The 25554-nt window shown below is 32.9% G+C and overlaps 7 protein-coding genes and 1 non-coding gene across 13 annotated transcripts; 4 read left to right on the top strand and 4 right to left on the bottom strand.

Moving 5' to 3' along the window:
• Positions 1–352: 352 nt before the first annotated feature.
• Positions 353–1955, top strand: LOC134830325 (N-acetylneuraminate lyase A-like). The gene is made up of 4 exons (XM_063843769.1): positions 353–511; positions 567–640; positions 704–1018; positions 1498–1955. Exons 1-4 carry the CDS (start codon positions 453–455, stop codon positions 1911–1913), a joined length of 864 nt encoding a protein of 287 aa, XP_063699839.1. The 5' UTR covers positions 353–452; the 3' UTR covers positions 1914–1955.
• On the bottom strand, positions 1932–4975 carry LOC134830324 (carnitine O-acetyltransferase-like). Of its 3 annotated transcripts, none has more exons than XM_063843766.1 (4): positions 4507–4975; positions 4397–4445; positions 3232–4310; positions 1932–2777 (listed from the first exon to the last, which is right to left on the bottom strand). In XM_063843766.1, the coding sequence occupies exons 1-4, from the start codon at positions 4524–4526 to the stop codon at positions 1973–1975; spliced, it is 1953 nt and encodes a 650-aa protein (XP_063699836.1). In that variant the 5' UTR covers positions 4527–4975; the 3' UTR covers positions 1932–1972. The 3 variants fall into 3 exon arrangements, with proteins under 3 accessions (XP_063699836.1, XP_063699837.1, XP_063699838.1); XM_063843767.1 differs by having other exon boundaries at positions 4931–4974; XM_063843768.1 differs by having other exon boundaries at positions 4886–4938.
• A 78-nt stretch (positions 4976–5053) lies between these two features.
• LOC134830804 (peroxiredoxin-6) lies at positions 5054–5919 on the top strand. Its single transcript, XM_063844387.1, has 2 exons — positions 5054–5562; positions 5619–5919. Exons 1-2 carry the CDS (start codon positions 5105–5107, stop codon positions 5815–5817), a joined length of 657 nt encoding a protein of 218 aa, XP_063700457.1. The 5' UTR covers positions 5054–5104; the 3' UTR covers positions 5818–5919.
• A 7224-nt stretch (positions 5920–13143) lies between these two features.
• Positions 13144–17575, top strand: LOC134830806 (congested-like trachea protein). The gene is made up of 3 exons (XM_063844389.1): positions 13144–13216; positions 13292–13977; positions 17030–17575. The coding sequence occupies exons 2-3, from the start codon at positions 13449–13451 to the stop codon at positions 17389–17391; spliced, it is 891 nt and encodes a 296-aa protein (XP_063700459.1). The 5' UTR covers positions 13144–13216; positions 13292–13448; the 3' UTR covers positions 17392–17575.
• Positions 14012–16751, bottom strand: LOC134830805 (protein slit-like). Its single transcript, XM_063844388.1, has 4 exons — positions 16569–16751; positions 16079–16243; positions 15858–16020; positions 14012–15796 (listed from the first exon to the last, which is right to left on the bottom strand). Exons 1-4 carry the CDS (start codon positions 16641–16643, stop codon positions 14085–14087), a joined length of 2115 nt encoding a protein of 704 aa, XP_063700458.1. The 5' UTR covers positions 16644–16751; the 3' UTR covers positions 14012–14084.
• Positions 17576–17934: 359 nt separating the features above from the next.
• LOC134830444 (N-acetylneuraminate lyase A-like) lies at positions 17935–23373 on the bottom strand. Its single transcript, XM_063843933.1, has 4 exons — positions 23295–23373; positions 23006–23225; positions 22774–22942; positions 17935–18454 (listed from the first exon to the last, which is right to left on the bottom strand). The coding sequence occupies exons 1-4, from the start codon at positions 23351–23353 to the stop codon at positions 18042–18044; spliced, it is 861 nt and encodes a 286-aa protein (XP_063700003.1). The 5' UTR covers positions 23354–23373; the 3' UTR covers positions 17935–18041.
• Positions 18751–22738, top strand: LOC134830445 (ion transport peptide-like). Of its 4 annotated transcripts, none has more exons than XM_063843935.1 (4): positions 18751–19256; positions 21257–21486; positions 21589–21866; positions 22223–22738. In XM_063843935.1, exons 1-3 carry the CDS (start codon positions 19200–19202, stop codon positions 21716–21718), a joined length of 417 nt encoding a protein of 138 aa, XP_063700005.1. In that variant the 5' UTR covers positions 18751–19199; the 3' UTR covers positions 21719–21866; positions 22223–22738. The 4 variants fall into 4 exon arrangements, with proteins under 4 accessions (XP_063700005.1, XP_063700004.1, XP_063700006.1 ...); XM_063843934.1 differs by having other exon boundaries at positions 22219–22738; XM_063843937.1 differs by lacking the exon at positions 18751–19256 and adding an exon at positions 21153–21198 and having other exon boundaries at positions 22219–22738.
• A 1021-nt stretch (positions 23374–24394) lies between the features above and the next one.
• Positions 24395–24620, bottom strand: LOC134832934 (small nucleolar RNA U3). The gene has a single exon (XR_010162092.1). It is a non-coding gene; the product is annotated as a small nucleolar RNA U3 (small nucleolar RNA).
• Between the last annotated feature and the right edge of the window lie 934 nt (positions 24621–25554).

The following is a 25554-nucleotide window of genomic DNA, read 5'->3' as shown; positions in this document are numbered from 1 at the left end:
ACAAAAAATTTCTAAAAAAAAACAAAATTATTAAAAAATATTATTAATTTAAAAAAAAAATAAATTAAATATTTTTTTTTTAATTTTAATATTTTAATTAAAAATTTATTTTATTAAATTTATTTTAAATTATTTTAGTTTTAATATTTAATTTTTTTATTTATAATTTTTTATTTTAATTTTTTTTTTATATTTTAATTAAAATTTTATATTACAGATTTAATTTTTAATTAAAAATTTTATTATTAATGTTGAAGTAAAAATTTTATTATTAATATTAAAGTAAATTTAAGTTTTTTGATACTTAAATGCCCCCTCAGTTAGCGTTTATCTATACTTGACATTTATTTGCCGACTTAATCGCACAAAAACAAAAACAACTTCAGTTTTCTTGCATTCCTTCTAAAGAAAAGACGTCTCTTCGCTAATTTTTCATCAAAATAACAACAAAAATGTCAAAATTTACCTTTCGTGGATTGATGGCTCCTGTATTTACCGTCTTTAATGAAGAGTAAGTATTATTTTTTACAATTTTCTTATCTAAATCTCACAATTTTTTCTCTTAGCAACTCAGTGAATGTCGATTCAATCAAAAAATATGCCGAATATTTGAAGAAAAATGAAGTTAATGGCGTTCTCGGTAACTTTTATCACAATTAACACCCGAAAATCGATCAATCAATGTTTTTCTCATCAATTTCAGTAAATGGAACAACCGGCGAAGGCATGTCGTTGTCTGTTTCCGAACGAAAATCTGTCACTGAAGCATGGACTAAAGTCTGTAAAGAGCTCGATATCGCTTTAATGGTTCAAATTGGAGGAGCGCCGTATCCCGACGTCGTTGAACTCGCAAAACATGCGTACGCAACGAAAGTTCCTGCAATGTTGTGTCTTCCAGAATTGTATTTCAAGCCGAAAACTGAAGAAGATCTCGTTGATTACCTGAAAAGTGTCTCGAAACATGCACCGGGCGTTGCTTTGTTTTATTATCATATTCCGATGTTCACGGGAGTGAGTTGTGAGTATTTTGTTTAAATTTTATTGACTTGAAGCAAACATTGGGATTGACAGGAAATGAGTTTTGAAGTATTTCACGAACTTTTGACGAGCTAAAATGATAGAAATAAGCTCTCAAAGCCTTCGTTATTATTTTTTTTCGTTTCAGATCATGCCGCTCAACACAAATAGTAAATCTAATTTTTAAAATCTCCCTAAAAATACGAATTTTATAACGAATAATATTCGTATTCAGGGAGAAAATGAACAATCCCCTCTATTTTTCGTGTATTTCACTAACAAAAAATGCTTCTACGTACCTGATAAGCATTTGGAAAAGGGGCGTCTTTCATACATTGAAATGCGGTTTAGTTGTTCGTACGACTAATTACCAAATTTACGAAGAAAAAATGCGCTATTGTGCTTGTGCACAAGAATTTTTGCCGTCTTTCCCAAGACCGGAGAAAGACTAATAATCCAAAATTTTCTTCTTTTTTGCAGTAAACATGCCTCGTTTCATCAATTTGGCAAAAGCATCCATTCCTGAATTCGCCGGAATCAAATACAGCAACGGAGATTTGGAGCAAATTTCGCCCGCAGTTGAATCAGGCGTCACAGTTTTCATTGGTTCTGACATGATTTTGTGCAGTGCCTTGACTCTCGGCTTCGATTCTTCGATAATGACAACTTTGAACATTTGTCCCGAACTTTCTGTGGCAATTTTGAAGGCTGTCAAGGAAGGGCGTACCGAAGATGCGAAAAAACTTCAATGGAAATTGAACAAACGTGTCATGGAAATCACAGAAAATGGAAAACTTGGTTGGATTCCATCCATGAAACGCGAATTTAACAAAGTTCAAAAGGAAAAGGGACTTTTTGTTGGCAAGGTAAGAGCTCCGTTGAAGGATCTTGAGTGAAAATTTACAAAATTTCAAATAAAAATGATTTTTTTCGATTAATTTGAAGTAAAATATCTTTACAATTTGCTTTTTGGGGGTTCTCCGTGCTTCGAGAGCAATTCATACATGTGAGTCAAACACTCTGACAAGACAACTTTGAACTTTTCCGAGTTGGTTTCCTTGCAACTGCGCATCGAAGAGACTCCAAACCACAAATCATCGTTTTTCAAGTTGTAACAACATCCGTAACCGTCTTCAACGAGAGGTCCGTAACACATGAAGGCATCATATTTCGACGAAACGTTCGACGTAGACAATCGCATGTAAGAACTTTTCTTGTAACCATCATCCGTGTACAATTCGGGCAAAGGAATTTTATTCGCATTCGCAATTAATTTCAATCCCAACAAATGACGATCGACTCCGAAGCCTTGAACAGCTGCGGCGACATATTTTTTGTGGGCATTAACAGCAGCTTTTAATTTTTCGACTTTTTCCTTTTCATCTCGACCCTCAGTCATTGCCTTTGCGAATGCCACAGACTCGTTGGAGCAAGAACGAATAGTTTCAGTTCTTCCGTGCACATAAAGACGCGTTTGAGCTGATTCGTAATGAGCTCCCGGAACTTTGTGTAAGCGGTAAAAGGCATATTGGATTGCCATTTGAACGTAACTGTCGGGACTCATTTTTTGCGTTTTGATGAAATTCTTTCCGTATTTCGTAAAGTGCAAATAATTCATGTCTAAATTGGCGACGAGAGCATCGATGTTTGAAGCAGCGACAGAAAGAGCTTCTTTTACAGAGGAATTTGCGTACAAAGGTAAGTGTTCGGGATGCGGAAGATCTTTGACGTCATTTGCGTTTTCCTTGCGATTTGAATCACTAAAAAAAAGAATTTTTTATTTAATATTTTTTTTAAGATTTCAAAGTGAAAATTTATTACATTTTAAAAAATTTGATAATTTGAGTTTTAAATTATTTTTTAAAAATTTTTATAATTTCATAAAAATTAATTTTTTATGACTTTATGAAAAAAATTTTGAATTAAAAAAATTATTTCAAATTTTTTTTATCAATTCGATGATTTTTTTAAAGTTATTCTTTTTTTTATTTATTTTTATTTTTATTAATTAATTTTTTTAATATATATTTTTTTTTTTGTAATTTTTTTTTTATATAATTTTTTAATAATTTTTAGATAATTTTTTTTTTTTTAAATTATTTTAATTTATTTTTTTTTTAATTTTTTGACTCATAAAATAATTTAAAATATTTTAAAAACTCAAATTTTCAATTTTTTTTTCAAAATGTAATAAAACATAAATTAAAAACTCACACATAATTAATGATAAAATCCGTCAAAACAGCAATTGGACCTCCTTCTGCTGGCGAATGTTCGTACGTTAATCCATTAATTCCTGAATTGCCAACTACCAATTGAAGCGTTTTATCATACCAACGATTTCCTGCGTTGAATTTCGATCCTCCGCCATGAATCAATTGATGTTCAGCTGTGACAATGTCATCTTTATCCGACGACATGAACTTATCCAAAGAAATTGTAAAAAGTGAAGATTGAATTTCACGCACAGAAGCTTTATTTTTCGGATCGCTCATCAACTCGGCATACGCTTTGCCCCAATTGTCCCGTTTATCTGTCGAGAGTAAACCAATTGGAGCTGATTTGATTTTCCTTCCTTTTTGCTCGTTCAAACATTTTTTGATTTGAGACAAAATTTGATTTTCACTCAAAACCTCTTTTGCCTTGTTGAAAACGGGAATTTTGTAATATTCGTTATCGATGACGAGCACAATGTGTCGCGAATCGGGATGGAATGACAAATTATCGCGTTCTAAGCCCGGAATACGACACGTACCGAAGATTTTGTTGTATTGTTGCATATCGAGAGGCATTTTTCCTGCCATTTCCGTGGGAATTTTCTTCGCATCAATTAAATTCTTGTAAGTTAAAGCTGCGGAAATGACTTTTGACGTGAAAACAAGTCGATCTTCCTCAGATTTGAACTTTCTTTGGGGAAAAACTAATCCGGGACTTGACCAAACGACGACAGGATCACGATATTCGAGGTAAGCGCATTGCAACCACCAATCGCTCAACCAATTTTCCTTCTTCGAAGCGTGTTCTTCCAATAGTTTTTGTAATTTCGGTCCGACGCCCGTTTCAAACTCTTTTGCGAGCGCTTGAGTTCTTGCAAGAGCTTTTGAATCCAAATGCGGTTCAACTGATTTGAGAAATTTCGCTAAAGTATCTTCCAATTTGGGTACAGGCAAGTAAGGAAGCCCTTGCGGATTTGTAGCTGATGTTTTTGGACGACTTTGAACTGCTGCGCAAACGTTCGCACGCAAAAATTGTTGCAACAAGGCACGTTCGGGAACAAGACACTGCTTCGCAGCCTAAAAAAACAAGAAAAAATGGTAAGAATTGAAAGTAAAAGTGAAGAACGACTCGTTCTCCTTGAAATTCTCATAAAAATACTTACGGCTTGTTGTGTTGCGTACAAAAACTTCAACATTTCTGGATTTTCTAAACTGTAAAAAAAATTTTAAATTAATTTTATTTTTTTTTAAACGAATTTCAACAAAATGTTACCTAAAAGACTCGCTTAACATAATAAATCGCGACAATTTTTATTTTTTTTCGTTATCTACGTTGTTGGTCAAAGTTCAATTGCACAAAAGATGATAAAAATAAACAACAAACAGACTTTGTATCTAACGATAATTAATTCAATTGTTTGGAAGAGGATTTTTTTTTATCGAAAGAATGTCGACGTGTCTCACGATAGCTCGAATTCAGTACGAATTGATACAGAATTGAAGTAAACAAGACACAGACACAACATTAAAGCAATAAAACATTGAACCGGTCTTCGTTCAACTTTCACTTGTATTGTGTAATAGCATTGTCGGAAGAATTTTCGGCAATTTTCGAGGAGTTTTCATGCAATTACAGGATTTGGGACACTCACAATGGCTTTGAAGGAACATTTATTGCTGTTAATGACGAAATTCACCTGCAAAATTGACGAAAAGTACGATCAAAAGTTTGTTTTTCAATCTTTTTATGTTTACTTCTGTGATTGGTTACTGACTTTTGTGTCTCGTTTTTCATCCAATCAGCGTTTAAGCACTTGTTGCACTGTCAAAATTGACATTTTCACGTTCCGGCAATCAATTTTCACGAAAACATGAATTTAGGCGATCAATTTCCAAACTTTTCCGCTGATACGACAGTTGGAAAAATCGATTTTCATCAATGGATGGGAGATTCGTGGGCGATTCTCTTCAGTCATCCAGCGGATTTTACGCCAGTTTGTACGACAGAGTTGTCTCGCGTTGCCCAACTTGTTCCCGAATTCCAAAAGAGAAATGTGAAGCCGATTGCTTTGAGTTGTGACTCTGTTGATTCGCACAAAAAATGGATTGAAGACATCAAATGTTATGGAAAATGCTCAAACGAGGCATTTCCTTATCCAATTATCGACGATGAAAAACGAGAACTTGCTGTGAAGCTCAATATGTTGGATAAAGATGAGATTGGAAAAGCTGGATTACCCTTGACGTGTCGTGCTGTGTTCATAATTGATGCGACGAAGAAGCTGCGAGCCTCTTTGCTGTATCCTGCGAGTTCAGGAAGGAATTTCGAGTAAGAAAATATGAAATTTTTTAAGAAATTTATTTAAAAATTTACCTTTTTTGTAGCGAAATCCTCCGTTTGATCGATTCTCTTCAACTGACAGACTCAAATAAAGTTGCAACACCTGTTGATTGGAAACACGGCGAAAAATGCATGGTTTTGCCGACAATTAAAGATGAAGACGTACCAAAATTCTTCCCGCAAGGCATCGAAAACGTCGAGGTTCCTTCTGGAAAGAAATACATCCGAAAAGTTCAATTGTAATGCGGCGTTTTGTGCTTAATTTTGATGAAAGTAAGAGAAAAATTGGTGAATGGGACTTATAAATCGCTATAAAAAGATGGAAAAAATAAATTTTCTATGCATTTTAATGCAAATTTTTAAAAATTGCACCTTTATTTGATGACTCATCGTTGAAAATGAAAAGTGTTTCCACTCCCTGAAACAATTATCCATTCGTTATGTTGTATTTTCATTACATCCGCGACGCATGCGACACATATTTTAATTGATATCATTTATAAAATAAGCAGGTAACTCTTTTTTTCTGACATCATACAATTTTAGTTTTATTTTGAACACTTTACGGTTACATCATGCCTTTTTCTGCGGAAGACAAGGACAAATTTGAACGAAAATCTACAAAATATTGCTTGAAAAATGTTTTGAGGGCAAATTTTCATGAATATTGCGAAAACACGACGATCCATGGAGTTCGTTACGTTGGAAAAGGAAGACTTATCAAAAGGTAAAATTAAAAATTTTTCGTTTTCAAACATGTCGACCTGCAAAATTAAATTGTTTTTTTTTTAAAATACGTAAAAAAAATATGTAAAAAATACGTAAAAAAATACAAAAAAATTTTTCGATTGATTTTTCAAAAGTTAGCTTGAAAATTGAAAAAAAATAAAAAAAAAAATTTTTTTAATGTCTATTTGTTCATTCTGAAATTTAAAATTGATCAAAATACGAAAATTATTTCTTTACAGAATCGCTTGGCTTGTAATTTGCAGTATCTTATTCGTTTTTTGTGGCTCACAAATTTACGAAATTGTTTTAAAATGGAAGCAGAGCCCGTTAGTGTTCTCATTGGATGAGAAATTTTCCCCAATTGAACAAATAGAATTTCCCGCAGTTACGATATGCCCTCAAACGTTGCCAAATCGTCAAATTTTCAACTTTACCGAGAATTTTATGAAATTTGTCAACGGTTCGCTTGAGTTTTCAGATGAAAATGAGTAAAAAATTTTGATTTTTTTTTTTTTTAATTTTCAACAAAATTTATTTTTAGTGAGAAACTTTTTGATGCCGTCACGAAAATTTGCGGAAAATTTTTGATGAAATACGAAACAGGCCTTTACGGAAAAATGAAAAATTTCAGTATTTTCGATTCAAACACGACTTTTGAGGCGTTGAGTGAAAATATACTAACTCCAATGATGTCACTCTACTTCTGCAAAGGAATTTTCAAAAAGCCACAGTATTGGGAATGCAATTTGCACTTTAGAAAAATTTTACTCAAACAAGGCATTTGTTACACATTCAATCTCAAGTCACGCGAGACGATTTTTCGTTCAAATGTCGAGTATGCACTTGATGATTTCCCCGATTTGACGGATAAATTGGATTGTGGTTTGTTGGAAACGGATTGTTTTGATCCCAATCGAACTTTTACTGTTAAAGATCGTCGAGATCGACTTCATGTTCGAACGCGGTACTATGACGACTATTCGGATGCCCTTTGTCGACCCGTGCCTGCTGTTTATATTCACAATCCGCATGAAATCCCATGGGATTACGCATCGAAGGGATATGGCTTGGATATTGGGCAATACGAGAGAACAGCATTCAGTGTCACTCCTTTCGTAATAAAAACTGATGATAATTTAAAGGATGCCTTTTCGTCAAAGGATCGCGAATGTTATTTCCCCGAAGAACGTCATTTGCGATTTTTCGAACGTTATTCGCAGGGAAATTGTGAACTCGAGTGTTGGACAAATGCCTCGATTGCTAAAGAGAATTGTACGACTTATTGGATGCCTCGAACGGAAGAAATTAGTCCCTGTGCGATGAGTACTTTTTTCTCGGGTTACGAGTTGGAAGAGTTGACGATGAGCGATTCGTGCAATTGTTTGCCAGATTGTAACTCCGTCGAATATCGCGTCAAGAAAACGGGATCGCATAATGTCTTTTTCGATGAAACTATTGTGTTTACGAAGAAAGATCTGGAAAGAGATGAAAAATATTTCTCAGAACTTGGAATTGATCCGGAAACTTTTAAGGCATCAGATCAATGGAAATTCATGGAAGTTGAAGTTTATTACGAAGATTCGACATTTTTAGCGATGCGACGACATCTGACTTATACATTTGCGGACTTTTTGTCACAAATTGGAGGCATTTTGGGATGTTTTTTGGGCATGTCAATCTTGAGCATTGTGGAAATTTTTTACTTTTGCACCGTTCAAATGTGCAAAAAGCCAAAAGAGGAATTGCATGAGCTATAATAATAGTAATTTGAAAGAAAAATATCACACGCGAGAGGCATTTAACGAAAGTTATGTGAATTTTTTAATGTTCAACTAATGGGTAATAATTGCCAACTATAAAAATTAAATGTCTTATGAGAATATTTAATTTTTTAATCAAATAAATGTGAAAAAATCTGTAATTAAAAGCTTTTTCTCTCATTCAAGTTATAATACTTTATAAAAATCATGTAAAAATAAATTTAAGTATTGTCTTATTTTGATATGTTGACCGAAAGCCGCAAAATTGGAAAATTTCATCTTAATAAATTGTATTACCTTGAGTGCAATATCCATTAAATATATTACAATTTTCCATTCGAGACATTTTAAATAACTTTTTTTTCAGTATAAAAACCCAAATGCACCCTTGAATCGATTGCAGTTTTACTTGAAGCGACATTCAAGCATCATCATGGATAACAGGATTCGTCGTTTGAGAAACATTTTGTTGGTGAATTTTCAAGAATATTGCGAAAAAACTACGATTCATGGAGTTCGTTATTTAAGAAAAGGAAGAAAAATCAAGAGGTAGAATTAAAAATTTAAAAAAAAAACTAAAACTAATTTTTTTTTTATTTTTAGATTTGCATGGCTCGTTATTTGCTGTATACTGTTTGTTTTTTCCTGTGCACAAATTTACGAAATTGTGTTAAAATGGAAACAGAGTCCTATAGTTATCTCATTAGATGATAAATTTTCTCACATTGAAGATATTGACTTTCCAGCTGTCACGGTTTGTCCTCAAACTTTGCCAAATCGGGAGGTATTCAACTTGAACGGAAACTTTTTAAGATTTTTGAATGACACACTTGATTTTTTGGATGAAAACGAGTAAGTTTATTTCTGAATTTTTCCTTTTTTTATTATTTTTTTTATCAAATTTATATTGTATTCGAAAACAAATAATACTTCTAACGGGTAAGCTCCCAAACTATGCGTTTCCGATGGCGTTTCAAATGGCGCCTGTACATCGGAAACGCAAAATTTAGAAAAAGTCCAAAACAAAAGTTGTTTCTAATGCCAAAACCTTCAATTTGAGCTGGAGAACCGTGATCTACAAAAGTTGAAAAAATTTTGAAAAATCGGTATATGAGCCCTCATAATAAGAGGATTTTGACTTAAATTTTTTTTCATCAATTTTTTTTGCTAACATCTTTAAATGGCTCCTGTACATCGAAAACGCAAAATTTAGAAAAAGTCCAAAACAAAAGTTGTTTCTAATGCCAAAACCTTCAATTTGAGCTGGAGAACCGTGATCTACAAAAGTTGAAAAAATTTTGAAAAATCGGTATATGAGCCCTCATAATAAGAGGATTTTGACTTAAATTTTTTTTCATCAATTTTTTTGCTAACATCTTTAAATGGCTCCTGTACATCGGAAACGCAAAATTTAGAAAAAGTCCAAAACAAAAGTTGTTTCTAATGCCAAACCTTCAATTTGAGCTGGAGAACCGTGATCTACAAAAGTTGAAAAAATTTTGAAAAATCGGTATATGAGCCCTCATAATAAGAGGATTTTGACTTAAATTTTTTTTCATCAATTTTTTTTGCTAACATCTTTAAATGGCTCCTGTACATCGAAAACGCAAAATTTAGAAAAAGTCCAAAACAAAAGTTGTTTCTAATGCCAAAACCTTCAATTTGAGCTGGAGAACCGTGATCTACAAAAGTTGAAAAAATTTTGAAAAATCAGTATGTGAGCCCTCATAATAAGAGGATTTTGACTTAAATTTTTTTTCATCAATTTTTTTTGCTAACATCTTTAAATGGCTCCTGTACATCGAAAAGACAAAATTAAGAAAAAGTCCAAAACAAAAGTTGTTTCTAATGCCATAACCTTCAATTTGAGCTGGAGAACCGTGATCTACAAAAGTTGAAAAAATTTTGAAAAATCGGTTTATGAGCCCTCATAATAAGAGGATTTTGACTTAAATTTTTTTTCATCAATTTTTTTTGCTAACATCTTTAAATGGCTCCTGTACATCGAAAACGCAAAATTTAGAAAAAGTCCAAAACAAAAGTTGTTTCTAATGCCAAAACCTTCAATTTGAGCTGGAGAACCGTGATCTACAAAAGTTGAAAAAAATTTTAAAAATCGGTATGTGAGCCCTCATAATAAGAGGATTTTGACTTAAATTTTTTTTCATCAATTTTTTTTGCTAACATCTTTAAATGGCTCCTGTACATCGAAAACGCAAAATTTAGAAAAAGTCCAAAACAAAAGTTGTTTCTAATGCCAAAACCTTCAATTTGAGCTGGAGAACCGTGATCTACAAAAGTTGAAAAAATTTTGAAAAATCGGTATATGAGCCCTCATAATAAGAGGATTTTGACTTAAATTTTTTTTCATCAATTTTTTTTGCTAACATCTTTAAATGGCTCCTGTACATCGAAAACGCAAAATTTAGAAAAAGTCCAAAACAAAAGTTGTTTCTAATGCCAAAACCTTCAATTTGAGCTGGAGAACCGTGATCTACAAAAGTTGAAAAAATTTTGAAAAATCGGTTTTTTCATCAATTTTTTTTCATCAATTTTTTTGCTAACATCTTTAAATGGCTCCTGTACATCGAAAACGCAAAATTTAGAAAAAGTCCAAAACAAAAGTTGTTTCTAATGCCAAAACCTTCAATTTGAGCTGGAGAACCGTGATCGCAAAATACAAAAGTTGAAAAAATTTTGAAAAATCGGTATATGAGCCCTCATAATAAGAGGATTTTGACTTAAATTTTTTTTCATCAATTTTTTTTGCTAACATCTTTAAATGGCTCCTGTACATCGAAAACGCAAAATTTAGAAAAAGTCCAAAACAAAAGTTGTTTCTAATGCCAAAACCTTCAATTTGAAACGGAGAACCGTGATCTACAAAAGTTGAAAAAATTTTGAAAAATCGGTATATGAGCCCTCATAATAAGAGGATTTTGACTTAAATTTTTTTTCATCAATTTTTTTTGCTAACATCTTTAAATGGCTCCTGTACATCGGAAACGCAAAATTTAGAAAAAGTCCAAAACAAAAGTTGTTTCTAATGCCAAAACCTTCAATTTGAGCTGGAGAACCGTGATCTACAAAAGTTGAAAAAATTTTGAAAAATTTTTTTTCATCAATTTTTTTTGCTAACATCTTTAAATGGCTCCTGTACATCGAAAACGCAAAATTTAGAAAAAGTCCAAAACAAAAGTTGTTTCTAATGCCAAAACCTACAATTTGAGCCGGAGAACGGTGATCTATCTTAATTTTTAAAATTGATAAGTGACCCCTATTATTATTCAAATAAATTTTTAATATTTTTTTTACATATTTTTTTTTTATTTTAGCGAAAAACTTTTCGAAGCTGTAACTAAAGTTTGTATGGAATACATGACAAAATCCTATGATTGGTTTGTGATGTACGAAAAAATGGAAAATTTCACAGTTTTCGATGCCAATACAACTCTTAACGTTTTGAAGAATAATATGTTGTTGGATCTTTTAGCAGTCAGTCGATGCAAAGGAATTAGCAGCGAAGACAAATGGGAGTGCAATAGACAATTCAGGAATATTTTACTCAAGCAAGGCGTTTGTTACACATTCAATCTTCAACCACGCGATAAAATTTTCAGTTCAAATGTTTATTATCCGCTTGTTGATTTTCCGGATGCAGAATCCTTCGATGAATTATTCAACATTGATTGCAAAGACACAAATAGTTGTTACGATCCTGAAAAAATCTTCACTGTGCAAGATCCGTATCAACGTTTGTATCTCACGACGCGTTATTTCGACGATTATGATCATGCCGTTTGTCGTCCCATACCTGCAATTTACATCCATAGTCCTCATGCCATTCCGTGGGATCATGCAATGGAGCTGCAAATTGGAGATTTTAAAAGAACGCGATTCAGTATCACGCCTGTTGTCATCAAAACAGACGAAAATTTGAAAGAAACTTTTTCGCCTGAGGAACGAGGATGCTATTTTCCTCACGAACGTCGTTTAAGATTTTTCCAAAGTTACTTGCAGAAAAATTGCGAGTTTGAGTGTAATGTAAATGCTTCGATTGTCGCAGAGAATTGCACGAGATTTTGGATGCCACAAATAGAGGAAATTGAACCATGCAATATGCGGGTTTATTTCTCGTGGTACGAACGCAAAAAGGATTCGTGCAATTGTTTGCCGGATTGCAACTCTGTCGATTATCGTGTTCAGAAGAGCGAGTCGAACGTAGCTTTGTTCGAAGTAGTTGACCATGAAGCACTTTTTGAGGGAAAAACGAAATTGATGGAAATTGAAGTTTATTACGAAGATTCGACGTTTTTGGCGATGCGACGACATCGCGCTTACACTTTTGCGGACTTTTTGTCACAAATTGGAGGCATTCTCGGATGTTTTTTGGGCATATCCATTTTTAGCCTTATTGAACTTGTTTATTTTTGTACCGTGCAAATGTGCAGAAAGCCAAGAAATGAATTGCGTGATCCTTAAAGTTTTTGGATATTTACAAAACTTTCAAAAAAACTTCACATTTTTTAATAAAATTTTGGAAATTTTTTCACATCATACAACTAATGGATTAAATGTTCAATTAATGGATTATAAACTATAAAATTAAATTAAAAAATAAAATAAAAATTAAATGTAATTAAAATGGTATTGAAGTCGACATAAAAATTTAAAAAAATATCATTTTTAACTTTTTTCTTATTTATTTTTTTTTATTTTTGATTTAATTTTTATTTTTTTAACTTTTTTATATTATTTATTATAAAAAATAATTTTAATTTTTTTGAAGAAATTAAAAAAAAATTATTTTTATTATTTTTTTTTAATCGAATTAATTTACCTAATTATTTTTTTTTTTAGTCAAAACAATTATAAAAATTAAAAAAAAAATAAAAAATCGAATTTTTTTTTTATTTTTGCTTAATATAAAAATTAAAAAATATTAAAATTTATAGAAAATTATGTAAAAATAAAAATTTTATCGTATAATTGTAAATTTAACGGCATTTTACTTTGAACTTTGCTCGTTTCTTATTGGATTAAAATTTCAACCTGCCCAAATAGAGAACTGTCAAAGTTAATTTCAAATGTAAACAAACCTGTTTCGTGTCTTTCCTTTTTAATTTTGTTGATTTTAGAACATTTCCATTCACGTAATTTGCTCGACATTCGTCAAAAAAAGCAACAAAAGTCACTCAGAACTGCATCAACGTTCGTTTCAATTGCAGGTCATTGAAGATTTCGCTGTGCGATACGAGACACGTCGCTCAAAAATTAAAAGTAGTTGGTTCCAAAGGTCAATTTTCGTATTTACATCACAATCATCGCCAAAAAATTTTTGTTCTTACATAAATCGTAACAAAGTCTCTCTAAAAAATTCAAAAAATGTCAGATCAAGTGAGTCCCGTGAAATATTTCCTCTGCGGCGGATTCGGAGGTATTTGTACTGTTGTCACAGGACATCCATTGGATACAATCAAAGTGCGCTTACAAACGATGCCTGTCCCGGAAAAGGGAGTTGAGCCTCTTTATCGCGGAACGTTTGATTGCGCGAAGAAAACTGTGCAACGCGAAGGCTTTCGTGGCTTGTACAAAGGAATGACGGCGCCAATTACGGGAGTTGCGCCTATTTTTGCGATGAGTTTCTTCGGATTCGGTTTGGGAAAACGCTTGCAACAAAATACGCCGGACGAGGTTTTGTCTCCCGTTCAACTATTTGCAGCTGGGGCATTTTCGGGAGTCTTTACAACGACAGTCATGGCACCCGGAGAACGTATCAAGTGCTTGTTACAGATCCAACAGGGCGGAAATTCGCCGCAAAAGTACAGCGGTATGACGGATTGTGCGAAACAATTGTATCGCGAAGGCGGAATTCGGAGTATTTACAAAGGAGCTTGTGCGACATTGCTCAGAGGTGAGTTGAAATTGACGAATTTTTTTCATAGGGACTCGATTTTATTAACTTTTACCTTAAAACTACGTTCTCAAAGTGCGCTCCATGCCTAAAACTAAAGAAATTTTTTAGAAAATATCATTTTTGTGTGTGTTAAGGTCGTCTATCTTGCGAAAATTTTTAGTTTTTGTGTCGAAATTTTTGATGCTGTTCTCTCGCATGATCGATTGCGACAATTTGTTATGGAAACTGTGATAAAGTGCCTTTTGTCTTTCATGTTTCTTCGCGTCGAACGTACTTCCGGGCGCCAATGGATGATGATTCATTGCCGCAAGACGCTCTACATAAGTTTTTGTCATTTTATTCGCGATTCGTTTCTTTTCGATGACTTTTTTGTCGTTTTCCTTCCTTTTTGCCTTCATCACAGGACATCTCAGATCCCGTCGAATCGCATAATAAACTCCTCTTCCTGCGATTTCTGATGGCGAAGCACATCGCGGCGACATTTTGTTGTCGTAAACGTATTCAACCCATGATTCGATCGTTTTGCAATCCATTTTTTTCGTACTTTCCATACTCACGACACATTTTCGAGTGGCGGGTTTTACGACACGAACCTTATTTGTAACGCCCTGACGCCATAAAGTCATTGCCGAGCACGAACACTTCCATGGATTGTCCGTTAAACGTGCCAAACGAAGCGATGTGAGACTACTGAAGAAGTTATTGGGCAATTCTGTGAGGAAATTCTCCTGCAAATAGATTTCTTTGAGAGATTTTTGTTCATCGAGCAGTCCATAAGGGATGGAAGTCAACTTATTTTTCGACAAATCGATAATTTGTAAGCTCTCGATACCGAAAAGAGTATCCATGGAGATTTCTTCGATGCTGCAATCGCTTAAAATTAATTCTCGTAACTTTGGTTTGTCTGCAAAAGCATCAAATTCGACGAGTTTTATCACGCCACGCATCGTAAGCTTCTCCAACGACACTAATCCCTTCAAACTTTCAGCATTTATGGATTCCGCAGAGACATTCATGGCCCGCAATTCACGTAATTCGCTCAATTGTTCAAAATGATCCTCTTGGTTGAGCTCCAAAGCGGTTGTTTCATCGCCAAGATGCAAAATTCTCGTGAAATTCATCACTCCAAAGGTCATCGGGAAGATATATTTAATAGGATTGTGTCTCAAATCCATAATTTCCAACTTGGGAAATGGCGGAAACGATAATTCACTTAATTTTGACATGTTATTGTAACTTAAATCGAGCTCTTCAAGCTCCAATAAGCCAGCTAATGCTCGATAATTCAAGTCAAGGATCTCATTTCGTGCAAGAGATAAAGTTTTAATGTGCATCGCGCCAAAAAAGGCAAAAGCAGGAACGATTTTTATTTGATTGTGTTCCAAACTGAGATGTTGTAACGATTCTAAACCATCAAAAATCTCCCAATAAAGCTCATCAAGTTGACAATCATGAATACGAAGAATTTCCAAAGAGTCCCATCCATAAAAAGTCACTGTTTTTGAGCGTTTTTTCTCGAGAAGGTAAACTTCATAGGGCACAATTTCAACTTCGGGCGGCGAAACAATCTTCAGCGACATGTTATACTCGACTTTTTCACTTTCAGGCACGTAGTCAAAGTGATCAGATGGATTGTAAGTCGAATAATTGGGTCGTCTTTTGGCATGTTCGATACCCAATAACTCGACAGCTTCCAAATTTACGTGTTTCAAGTGCTCAAGAGGCTCATCGAAGACAAGTTGAAGATCTTTTCCTGTCGTTCCTCGAATTTCAAGAGTTCGCAAGTCAGTTAGAGCGGAAATTTCACTCGTGTGAACTGAAAAAAATTCAATTTTAGTTTAAAATTTTGGAAATTTATCAAAAAATAAAAAAGTTACTTGTAATATTTTCCTTCCCGCCGCCATATAAGACGACTAAAACTTGCAAATCCGTTGGAAGTGAAGCAATAAAGTCCTTAACATTCGTTTTTTGTTGCAAGAAACATGTTGCACTCTTTACCAAAGGATTTTCTGAGTTACTGAATTCATCTTCTAACATCGCCTATGAAGAAAAAATCTTGAAAAACGAAATTTTTAATGAAAATTTGTAAAAATTTCACATCATTTGTGTCTTCAGCAGCGAAATCCGTGTCTACCATCTTCTTTCGTGACATGCCATTGATCCAGCGAGTTACCGACAAGTCATTCATGTGCGTATGTTGACAAGCGCATCCAAAGGGACATTCCATGGAGAGCTCGTTGTCCCATTTTGTCGACGTAATTTGCTGAAAAAGAGTTAAAAATCAGTTTTTAGAAAGGCATTGACCCCCGTGGCGTGATAAAGAAATGTTAGAATGATTGTTTGCAATTGAAAATGCTTCGAAAACAACGCAAACAGTCGGGAATTTGATTAAAGCAACAGAAATAAGTTGTTGCGTGGGCGGCGCGCATCGGCAAATTCGATAAGAAATGCATGCATGAGGATTAGAATTGCGCGCTTAGATTATTTTGCGATGTTTTTGATCGATTTCATTCATTAAAAGTTGATTTTTGTACCGTTTCAACTGATTTTTAATTAAAAAATTGATTTTAAATGTAAAAATTTCTCACCTGAAAGCTGTGAATCGCTAAAATCAGCAAAAATATCCAAATTTTCATCCGTTGATGTTCCGTTTTGAGTCTCATTTTACATTAAAAACACTTGAAACCGAGACTTTACATTACTTTTCTTGTAAATTACTGATAAAAATTCAAGTTTGAGCGACTTTTGTTCCTTCCTCCATCCGACTTGTACGAGTTTCAGAAGTAAACTGTCGTGTTTTACGATAAAATTTGTACAAAACTCGAGAAATTGTGTAAAAATTTCTTATCATCAGGAAACTCACTCTCCCGTTCGACTTAAAAATTTACAATTTGCCTTTTAAAAGTTGACTTAATCTCATTTTAAGTCGTTCACGGACTTGAAAAACTTTAGAAACGCTTAAAATTTTCGAAATTTGTTTCAATTTCATGATAAAACTTCGTTCCCGAATCTCAATTAACAACAAATTTCGTTTCTCTTCACTTTTCAGATGTTCCTGCAAGCGGAATGTACTTCCTCACATATGACTGGATCAAGAGTTACTTTGCCGACGAGCAAGGAAAGGTGAGTTTGTGGGCAACGATTTTCGCGGGAGGCATGGCAGGCATCAATAATTGGGTTGTTGGTATGCCCGCTGACGTGTTGAAGTCGAGATTGCAAACAGCGCCCGAAGGAACGTACAAAAATGGCATTCGTGATGTGTTCCGAGAGCTTATGAAGAAGGAAGGACCAACGGCGTTGTATAAGGGAGTGACGCCTGTTATGTTGAGAGCATTCCCTGCGAATGCTGCGTGCTTTATTGGATTTGAGGTCTTTATGAAATTCCTCAATTGGTGTGCGCCAAACTTGTAAAAAAAAATATTTGAAAAAAAAAACTGAGATTGGACTCGAAAAAAGTCAATTTTTAATAGGAAAAAACAAATTCTTTTGCTTGTTATCGATTTTTTACATGATTTGTTAATAAAAATAGTACAACACCTTCCAATTTTTTTTAAATTTTTGAAAATTTTACTTAAAATGAAAAATTTAGGATTTAACGGTAATTTTTTGAACTGACATGTGTCAAAATTTTTAATTTTTTATTGAAATTTTTATTAAAGTCGAAAATATTTTAAAAAATTTTAATTAAAAAATTATTTTTTTAATAATTTTTTAAAAATTAAAAAAAAATTATTAAATTTTTAATGAATTTAAAAATTTTTGAATTTCACGGTAATTCATGTGTTAATAATTTTAATTGTTTTGTTAGAATTTATATAAAAAATATTTACCTAACTAAAAAATTAATTTTGACAATTTTAAAAAATTTTTTAATTTTAAAAATTTTACAAATAATTTTTCAAACTGACATTTGTTTAATTTTTAATCCATTTTCTTTAAAAAACTTAAGTTTTGAGCTAAAAATTATTAAAGTTGTCTTTAAATTTGGAAAAAAATATTTTTTTTTTAATTTTTGATAACTTAACATTAAAAAATTTAAAATTTTCTTATAAAATGTTTCGTTAAAAATGAACATCTTTCAATGGGCATCTCACTCCGCCAACATTTAATCCAAAATTGGCAACAATTTGATTAAATTTCGCCTTCATTGCCGCTGTAAACTCCCCTTTCTCCGTTATTTCGCGTATTTTTTCATTCAACTCTTTCTGCAATTGTCGCGCTGCCGTTACATTCCCTTCCGCCATCCATTCTCTGATCGCCTGATTCATTTCCGGATAAATATTTAACGGCGTCATGATGAACGAGTCGAATCCGAGCGCCAAACTGCCCACAAAAATCGCATTTGTGCCCAAAAATATCGTCACGCCCGCATCCAACGCATGCACGATCTGCTCCAAGTTGGCTGAGGAATCTTTCACGCCCGCAAATGTCGGCAACCGAGCTCTCGCCAACGAAATTACACGAGAAATGTTCACTGCAAAGGCAAAAAAAACGTTCATTACAAGTAATTTTTCAGTTTTTGTGAATGGGAATGAGAGACAATTGAGTAACAACTCACGAATGAACGAACGGGAGGTAAAAGTAATTTTTGTTCAAAATGAAAGACTTTGATTTCATTCAATGGATGTCCGAAAAGACCTACACACACGCACACAGCGAAAGATTTGTGTGGTGAAAAAAAGAGAGAGAACAATAAAAATGAACCGACAAATGCACTTAAAATTTACTTTAAATTCTCTTTTGTCGTCAGTTTCTAAACAGACACGTTAGTTCCCGCATCATCGCATCGCTCGTGTGTGCTTTCCTCGATAGTAGAGTTTTTTTTATTGCTAAATGGATCACTGTTTGTTTAAAAAAATAAAAATAAATTAAATAAATCTGTATTAAATTTGATTACGCGCTGCGACAACGACAACAACCGCGTTGCGAGACCAAAAGGGGCCCGTTTCACACACTCTCGAAGAAAAAAAGTCGACGGATTTGACCAAATTTCGTGAATTAACCTTGTTTACTATTTGTTTTCATTGAAAAAGACACGAAAAAAGTGACAAATTAGCGCTGCGAAAGGCAAAAAGCACGGAATGAACAGAAATCCGATACTGCTTTGCTGTGTGCGGAGAATGGAATGTGCCTTGTGAACTTGCTGTGCAGTGCAGAAAGAGACACGAAGCAAAAAGAAACATTAACAGTGCCGTTTGCAATGTGCATAACGTGAAATAATGAGGAAAAAGGCGAAAGTCAGGAGGAATAACAAGTTCAGGAAACTTTTACGACAGGTACGTACAATGAATGACGTCAAACGTTTTTCGTTAGAATTCGAAAAAAAAATGAAAAGAATTTAAAGCGCCGTAGGTCATAAAAACAAACATCCATTGATGATTAAACGTAAGCGGATTAACCCATTCAAACCGGTTTCTCTCTTCACATTCTTCAACACTGACTTTTCGAATGCATTTCGTTAAAAATACGGCAAAAAGAGGGGAAGTTAACCCATATTTAAACGATTTGTTTATTTTTTTGCAATTTTTTTTTCTTGCTTTTGTCCCAACTTTGTCCTTAATTTATTTTTAGTTTTCATCTCACGAGATGATGATTCACAGAGCTTTTATTAGACGAACGGATGTTGATTGCCTCTTGATTATATATGATTAGCGTTCCCCCCAAGACATCGGAACATCTTATTACGGCATGTTACGACAGTCTCCTTCGTGATTTTTATGGATTTTTCGAGAATTTTTCTGTCTCAAGATTTTTTGAAAGAATTTTAAATTTAAATTTTTCTTTGAAATTTTTTTTTTTTTAAAAAAAAATTTTATTTTATCTAAAGATGATGCAATAATTAAAAATGTTTCATTACGTTAATAAAAAATTTAAGAAAATTATTTTTTTTTTATTTTTTTAAGTGAATATAATTTATTTTTGATCAAAACCATTTAAAAATCATTATTTTAAAATTTTATCAAAAAAAAAAAAAAATAATAAAATATATGAAAAAATTTAATAAAAATTTTTTTTTTTAATGATGAAAATTTGGTCTTAAATTGAATAAAAAAAATATTAAATTTTTGACCTTAATTGATTTTTTTTACATTTCTTTCAAGAATGAAATTTTTACTCAAAACGATTATATGAGCTTCCATTGTTTGAAATTTGATCGATAAAATGTCAACATTTTAACTTAAATTTGTCTTTTAAATCTTAAATTATAAAAAAAATCTTTTTAAAAACCTTCAGAATTTGAATTGATCATTAACCTTAAAATCTTAAAATTTTAACTAAATTTGTGAAAATGAAACATTTTTCCTCATTTCATCTGCCTAAATGTAATACAATTCTTGACACTCGCCCTCAATATTTACAATTTCCTCTTAAAATAATAATTTTCACTTGTTTTCTTTACAATTTACGTCATTCGGGTTTTTAAGATTTTTCGCGCATTGAGACTTGCTGTCTCACAAGTTCAACATCAATCATGTCACTCATTCGTAAAATTTCCAGTTAAGCCCGCCTTCGAATGTCTATTTTAAGGATTTCGGTTAAAACACTAAACACACATGTTTACTAAAAATAGCACGAGACCACGAGAGAAACATCAAACATGTCATTCGTCATCCGCATAACGGCAAATTAAAGACTTTTTCTGGCAAAATCTTCAGTTCTGTGTAAATATTTATTGGCATGTGTCTCACTTGTCGCATTTCAAATGTGTGTTTTTCGACGTTCTGCTGTCTGTTGGATCGCGGTACGCCTTCGCATTTCCTCTGTCGATAACTTTTGATGAGACACAAGCACAAGACCACCATCTTCGCGCGCTCAAATACAATCAATTAACCACCCGTAGCTCTTCTGTGCATTCGAACGAACGCGCACATTAATAAAAATTTATGACATGACGCAACTTTCGTTCTTATTTTTCTTTTTTTTTTGTGAACTCTCGAGACGTCGTCATGGTTTTTGGTGTCCCGTCATGCCTTGCCATCCTCTTATCTGCGCAGTGACGGGAGATCATCATCAATTTTTTATCTATATTTATTTTCCATAAAAAAAAGAGTCAACTCGCAATTACCGCTAATAAGAGTGTTTGTCCTTTTCAATCAATTTTCAATGCGTGCCAGCGATGAAAAATATAAAAACTTGCGCAAACGACGAAATATCCTCACAACTCGTTGAACCTTTGAATGGTGAATACTTTCTAAAACACAAAAAATAATACAAAACGTAATTAGTGCCAATTTTGAGTGACAAGTAAAAAAAAATAAAAAAAATATTTTTGCAGATGTATTCCCGAAATATAATTGTTATGGTTGTAGCTGTGGCAACATTGGTCTCAATAGTTCAATTTCAACAGATTTTCGCGCTGCCACAACACAGCGTCGCCCGACGCAGTACTTTTCTCGACATCGAGTGCAAAGGAACCTTCAACAAATCCATCTTTTATCGTCTGGATCGCGTGTGCGACGATTGCTATTCACTCTTCCGCGAACCTCAACTTCATACTTTGTGCAAGTAAGTAACTTTTTCATCGACTTAAGTCACAAAAAATGTTCAATGTTGTCTTTTTTGTGCTTTTCTGTGTCAAAAAAATTAACTTAAATGTTGGAAATTTAGGAACAAATGCTTTACGACGATTTACTTCAAAGGATGCGTCGAGTCTTTGCACTTGACAGATGAACTGGAGGACATAAAACAGTACATAAAGCTGCTAAATGGCGCAGATCCGAACTCAATAGTGGAGTAAAAGCACTTTCTTGTTGACTGTTGTTGTTAGTTGAATGATGATGATGATGATGAAAAAATCCCGCCCCATATAAAAAGCACTTTTTGTTCATTTTCTGTTTAATTTTATGTTAAAACTGCAGAAAATTTGTTTAATTTAATTTAGTTTGGTACGTACTTAATTTTTTATTTATTAGTTTTTAATAATTTTTTTGAATTTTTATTAAAATGTAATTTTTTCATGATTTTTTTTTTTTAACGTAAGTAATATTTTTTTATCCACGTTATTTTTTGCTTGATGATTGAAATTTTTTTGGTCACATTTTTCTTACGAAATTCTTTCATGTAACTCGTCTTTTGTTACTGAAATCAAAAGTGTGACGCAATAATTTTTTTTTGTGAATGAAACTTTTTTCGTCCCTTTTTTGTCTTTTGATGAATTTTTTTCACACAATTTTTGAACAAAAAAAAATATTTTTTTCGAAGTTTTTAACCTTCTTTGATCTTTTTCTTACGTCACAGACAGAAATGTTTTGATAACGAGTATTTCAACGGATGCGTCGAGGCACTTTTACTATTAGACGAAGTTCATAAGTTCGATGAATGGCGCGATATTCTTGGTCGACGAAAATGAGAGATGACTACGTTACGCAAAAATCCCGCAAAAAGGTTCTTCAGTTGTTAATTTTACTTTTCTCGCTTAGATGACAGTTTTTCTTGGTTTGATCACCGAAAGGAACTCACGCAAAAATGTACTACTTAAGCCCTTATGGAATAAATGTAAATATATAACTAAACACTAAAAAAAAATGGAAAAAAATTTAAGGAATAAGATTGAAGAAAAATTTGTGATTTTGTAGCTTTAATTAGAGGAGTCATATATTGCTAATAAATTTTATTATAATTTTTAATAAATAATATCTACAAAGAATTGTCGCCAAATTTGTGTTAAAAATAAAAAATTGTCAAAAAAATTACTTTTGAGTCTCGAACTTTCGTTGGCTGGAAATTTTCGAAATGAGAGACTCAAAAATAATTTTTTTGACATTTAATAAAAAAAAATTTTTTTTTACTTACCATCGACTTTTGTATATTTCGGGATATGATAATAAAAAATTGGAGTGTTTGGGCAATGAGTTGCTACTTGTTCCAAATATTCGATTAATTCTGCTTCAGATTGTGGTTTTTTGTAAAGTTGAGGAAGAATTAAGACTCCGTCGACTTGAATTGATTCAGCGTGACGTGCCTTAAATTATAAAATTAATTAAAATTTAAAATTTTATTAAAAAAAAATAAAAAATTGACGAACCAATTCAAAAACATCAGCTGAAGATGTTCCCCCAATTTGTACCATCATCGTAAAATTCAATCGCGCACGTTCAACCGCCCATTTTTCAGCTACAGATTTCCTTTCCTGTGTCGTCATTGACATCCCTTCGCCTGTTGTGCCGTTTACGAGAATTGCGTCGATGCCTTTTTGCTTTAAATACTCCGCATATTTTGGAATGACTTCTAAATCAAGAGATTTGCTGTGAAATCAAGACAAAAAAATTATTTTCGAATTTTTTAGTAAGAAAAATTAAAAATTTAAACTCAACTCAGCTTTAAAAGGGGTAAAAACAGGTACCATAAACCCTTTAAAAGTAAAATTTTTCATTTTTATGACTTCTATCGAGCGTTTTTAGATAAAGACTGACATGAAAGTCGAGATAAACCAAAATTCGAAAAACCAACAAACCGCGTCGGGTGTATGAGATAAGATAAAATTGTTAAATTATAAAAAAAAAATTTTTTTTTGGATTATTAGTCTTTCTCCGGTCTTGGGAAAGACGGCAAAAATTCTTGTATAAAAATACAAGCCTAATAGCGCATTTTTTCTTCGTAAATTTGATATTTAGTCGTACGAACAACTAAACCGCATTTCAATGTGTGAAAAACGCCCTTTTTCCTAAAAACTTATCAGGTACGCAGAAGCATTTTTTGTTAGTGAAACACACGAAAAATAGAGGGGATTGTTCATTTTCTCCACAAATACGAAAATTTTCCGTTATAAGAAAATTTTTTTGTCATATAGGTAAATTTGTGAAAATCCCCAAAAATTCAAAATTTTGATAAGGTGAGTAAATATTTTGATTCTCATTTTGTTATTTCTCATATTGATGATGCTTAAAAAAAGGAAAAAAGAAAAAAAAATTAATTCAAAAAAAAAAATTAAAAATTTGACTTTTATCTTTCCTTACGACAGGAAAGAATACAAAAATTGGGAAAATTAGGTTTTCACAAAATGGGCACCAAAATGTGCGACCAAAACTTTCCCTGAATTAGCAAATTCGAAGTAGTATGTTTGTTATGGAGCGACGTACTTCATACGTTTAATATAAAATTTATTGCGCAAACTTCAATTTGTGAAACATTTTTCACGCATTTCCCCTCATTTTCTTTTATTTTCAGAAGAAAATTCAATCGAAAAACGAATATTTTGCATTTTTCAACGATTGATTGGCTTCGTGATGTTCTTGTTGATTCTTTAAAGTATTTTGGATGGAAAACTTTTAATAAATTTATATTTTCAAAAAATATCTAATCAAAAAAATTAACGTTATCGAGCGATAAACCATCAGAAAATTGATTAAAATTCAGCAAAATCGCAGATTAGAGAAGAATTTTCATGTTTTTGGATTATAAAGTTGTTCAAAAAACCACTCAGAAAGCACTTTCTTCATTGCCGGTCGATTCCGAAGAGTCATCCGGTGAACGATCATCAGCAGCAATGGAAGTCAGTCCGCAAGAGACAACTTCCATGCCAAGTTTCACGCTCAGAAGAAAGCACCGCACCTCATCAACGTGGCTGGGTGTCTTTTCTCATTGCTGAAAGAAGACGATGGAAGACAAACTACAGAAATGATCCTCTGAAGTATAGTCTTAAAGTTTCGTTGCATCGATCGGAAGTACTTGAATCTGCTTCGTGCGTGTCTTGTTGGCGAAATATATCGAGAAATGCAAGAAAATCGAACAAACGTTGATGAAACGTTCGTATGTTGCATAGAAACTCGTTACGAAACGTACGAATGTGAAACCTGTCAATTTATTTTATAAATTTTTGTCAGTTGGAACGTTACAAATTCATTTTTATCATTTCCCCTTAAAATTCACTCAAAAATCGCTAATTTACGTTGAAGCTTGAAAATTTGCTTCAAATTTTCTTATCAGGATCGAAGTAATTGCAGTAATAATAATCTCCTGTATAAGCTTCCATCATCGTCTTTTGTACTTTTTGCCAAAAAGTCGCATGATAAATGATGAGAATGATACAACAAACCATCAAAGAGCCTGAAACGAATTGAATTATGGCCATCATAAAGGCAGTTGCTTCAGAAATTTCCTTTTTCTTGTCGTTTTCATCAATATTTTCAGTACATTTTCGTATTGTTAACTTTCCAAATGACTCCAATACATCAAATTGAGCTTTTTTGTATTCAATAAATGACAAACAGTCAATTTCGTTCCTTTGTTCCATGCGATAAGGTCTTTTTCGGGCAGTAATTCTTCGTGTTTCATTCAAATCTGTGAATTCAAACTTATCTCGATTCAATTTTCGGATAATTTCTTCGACATCTTCGCATAAAAATAAATTGTCTTCCATGTGAAAAGCCTCCAATTTAGGAAATTTTGATTCAATTACAGACGAGTTCACATACAAAAAGTCGTTATAATTGATTTTAATCCTTAACATGCTCGGAGTTTTTCTCATTCCTTGAAAATTGAAACTAACTAATCGATTATGATGCAAATAAAGTCGTTGCAAGTCCTTCAAATGATAAAAAGTCACAGGATCGACATACGAAAGTTGATTGTAAC

Source organism: Culicoides brevitarsis, chromosome 2 (genome assembly GCF_036172545.1).
Source record: "Culicoides brevitarsis isolate CSIRO-B50_1 chromosome 2, AGI_CSIRO_Cbre_v1, whole genome shotgun sequence".
Taxonomy (NCBI): domain Eukaryota; kingdom Metazoa; phylum Arthropoda; class Insecta; order Diptera; family Ceratopogonidae; genus Culicoides; species Culicoides brevitarsis.
The sequence above is the reverse complement of the archived record's forward strand: the minus strand, read 5'-3'. Positions and strand labels throughout refer to the sequence as shown.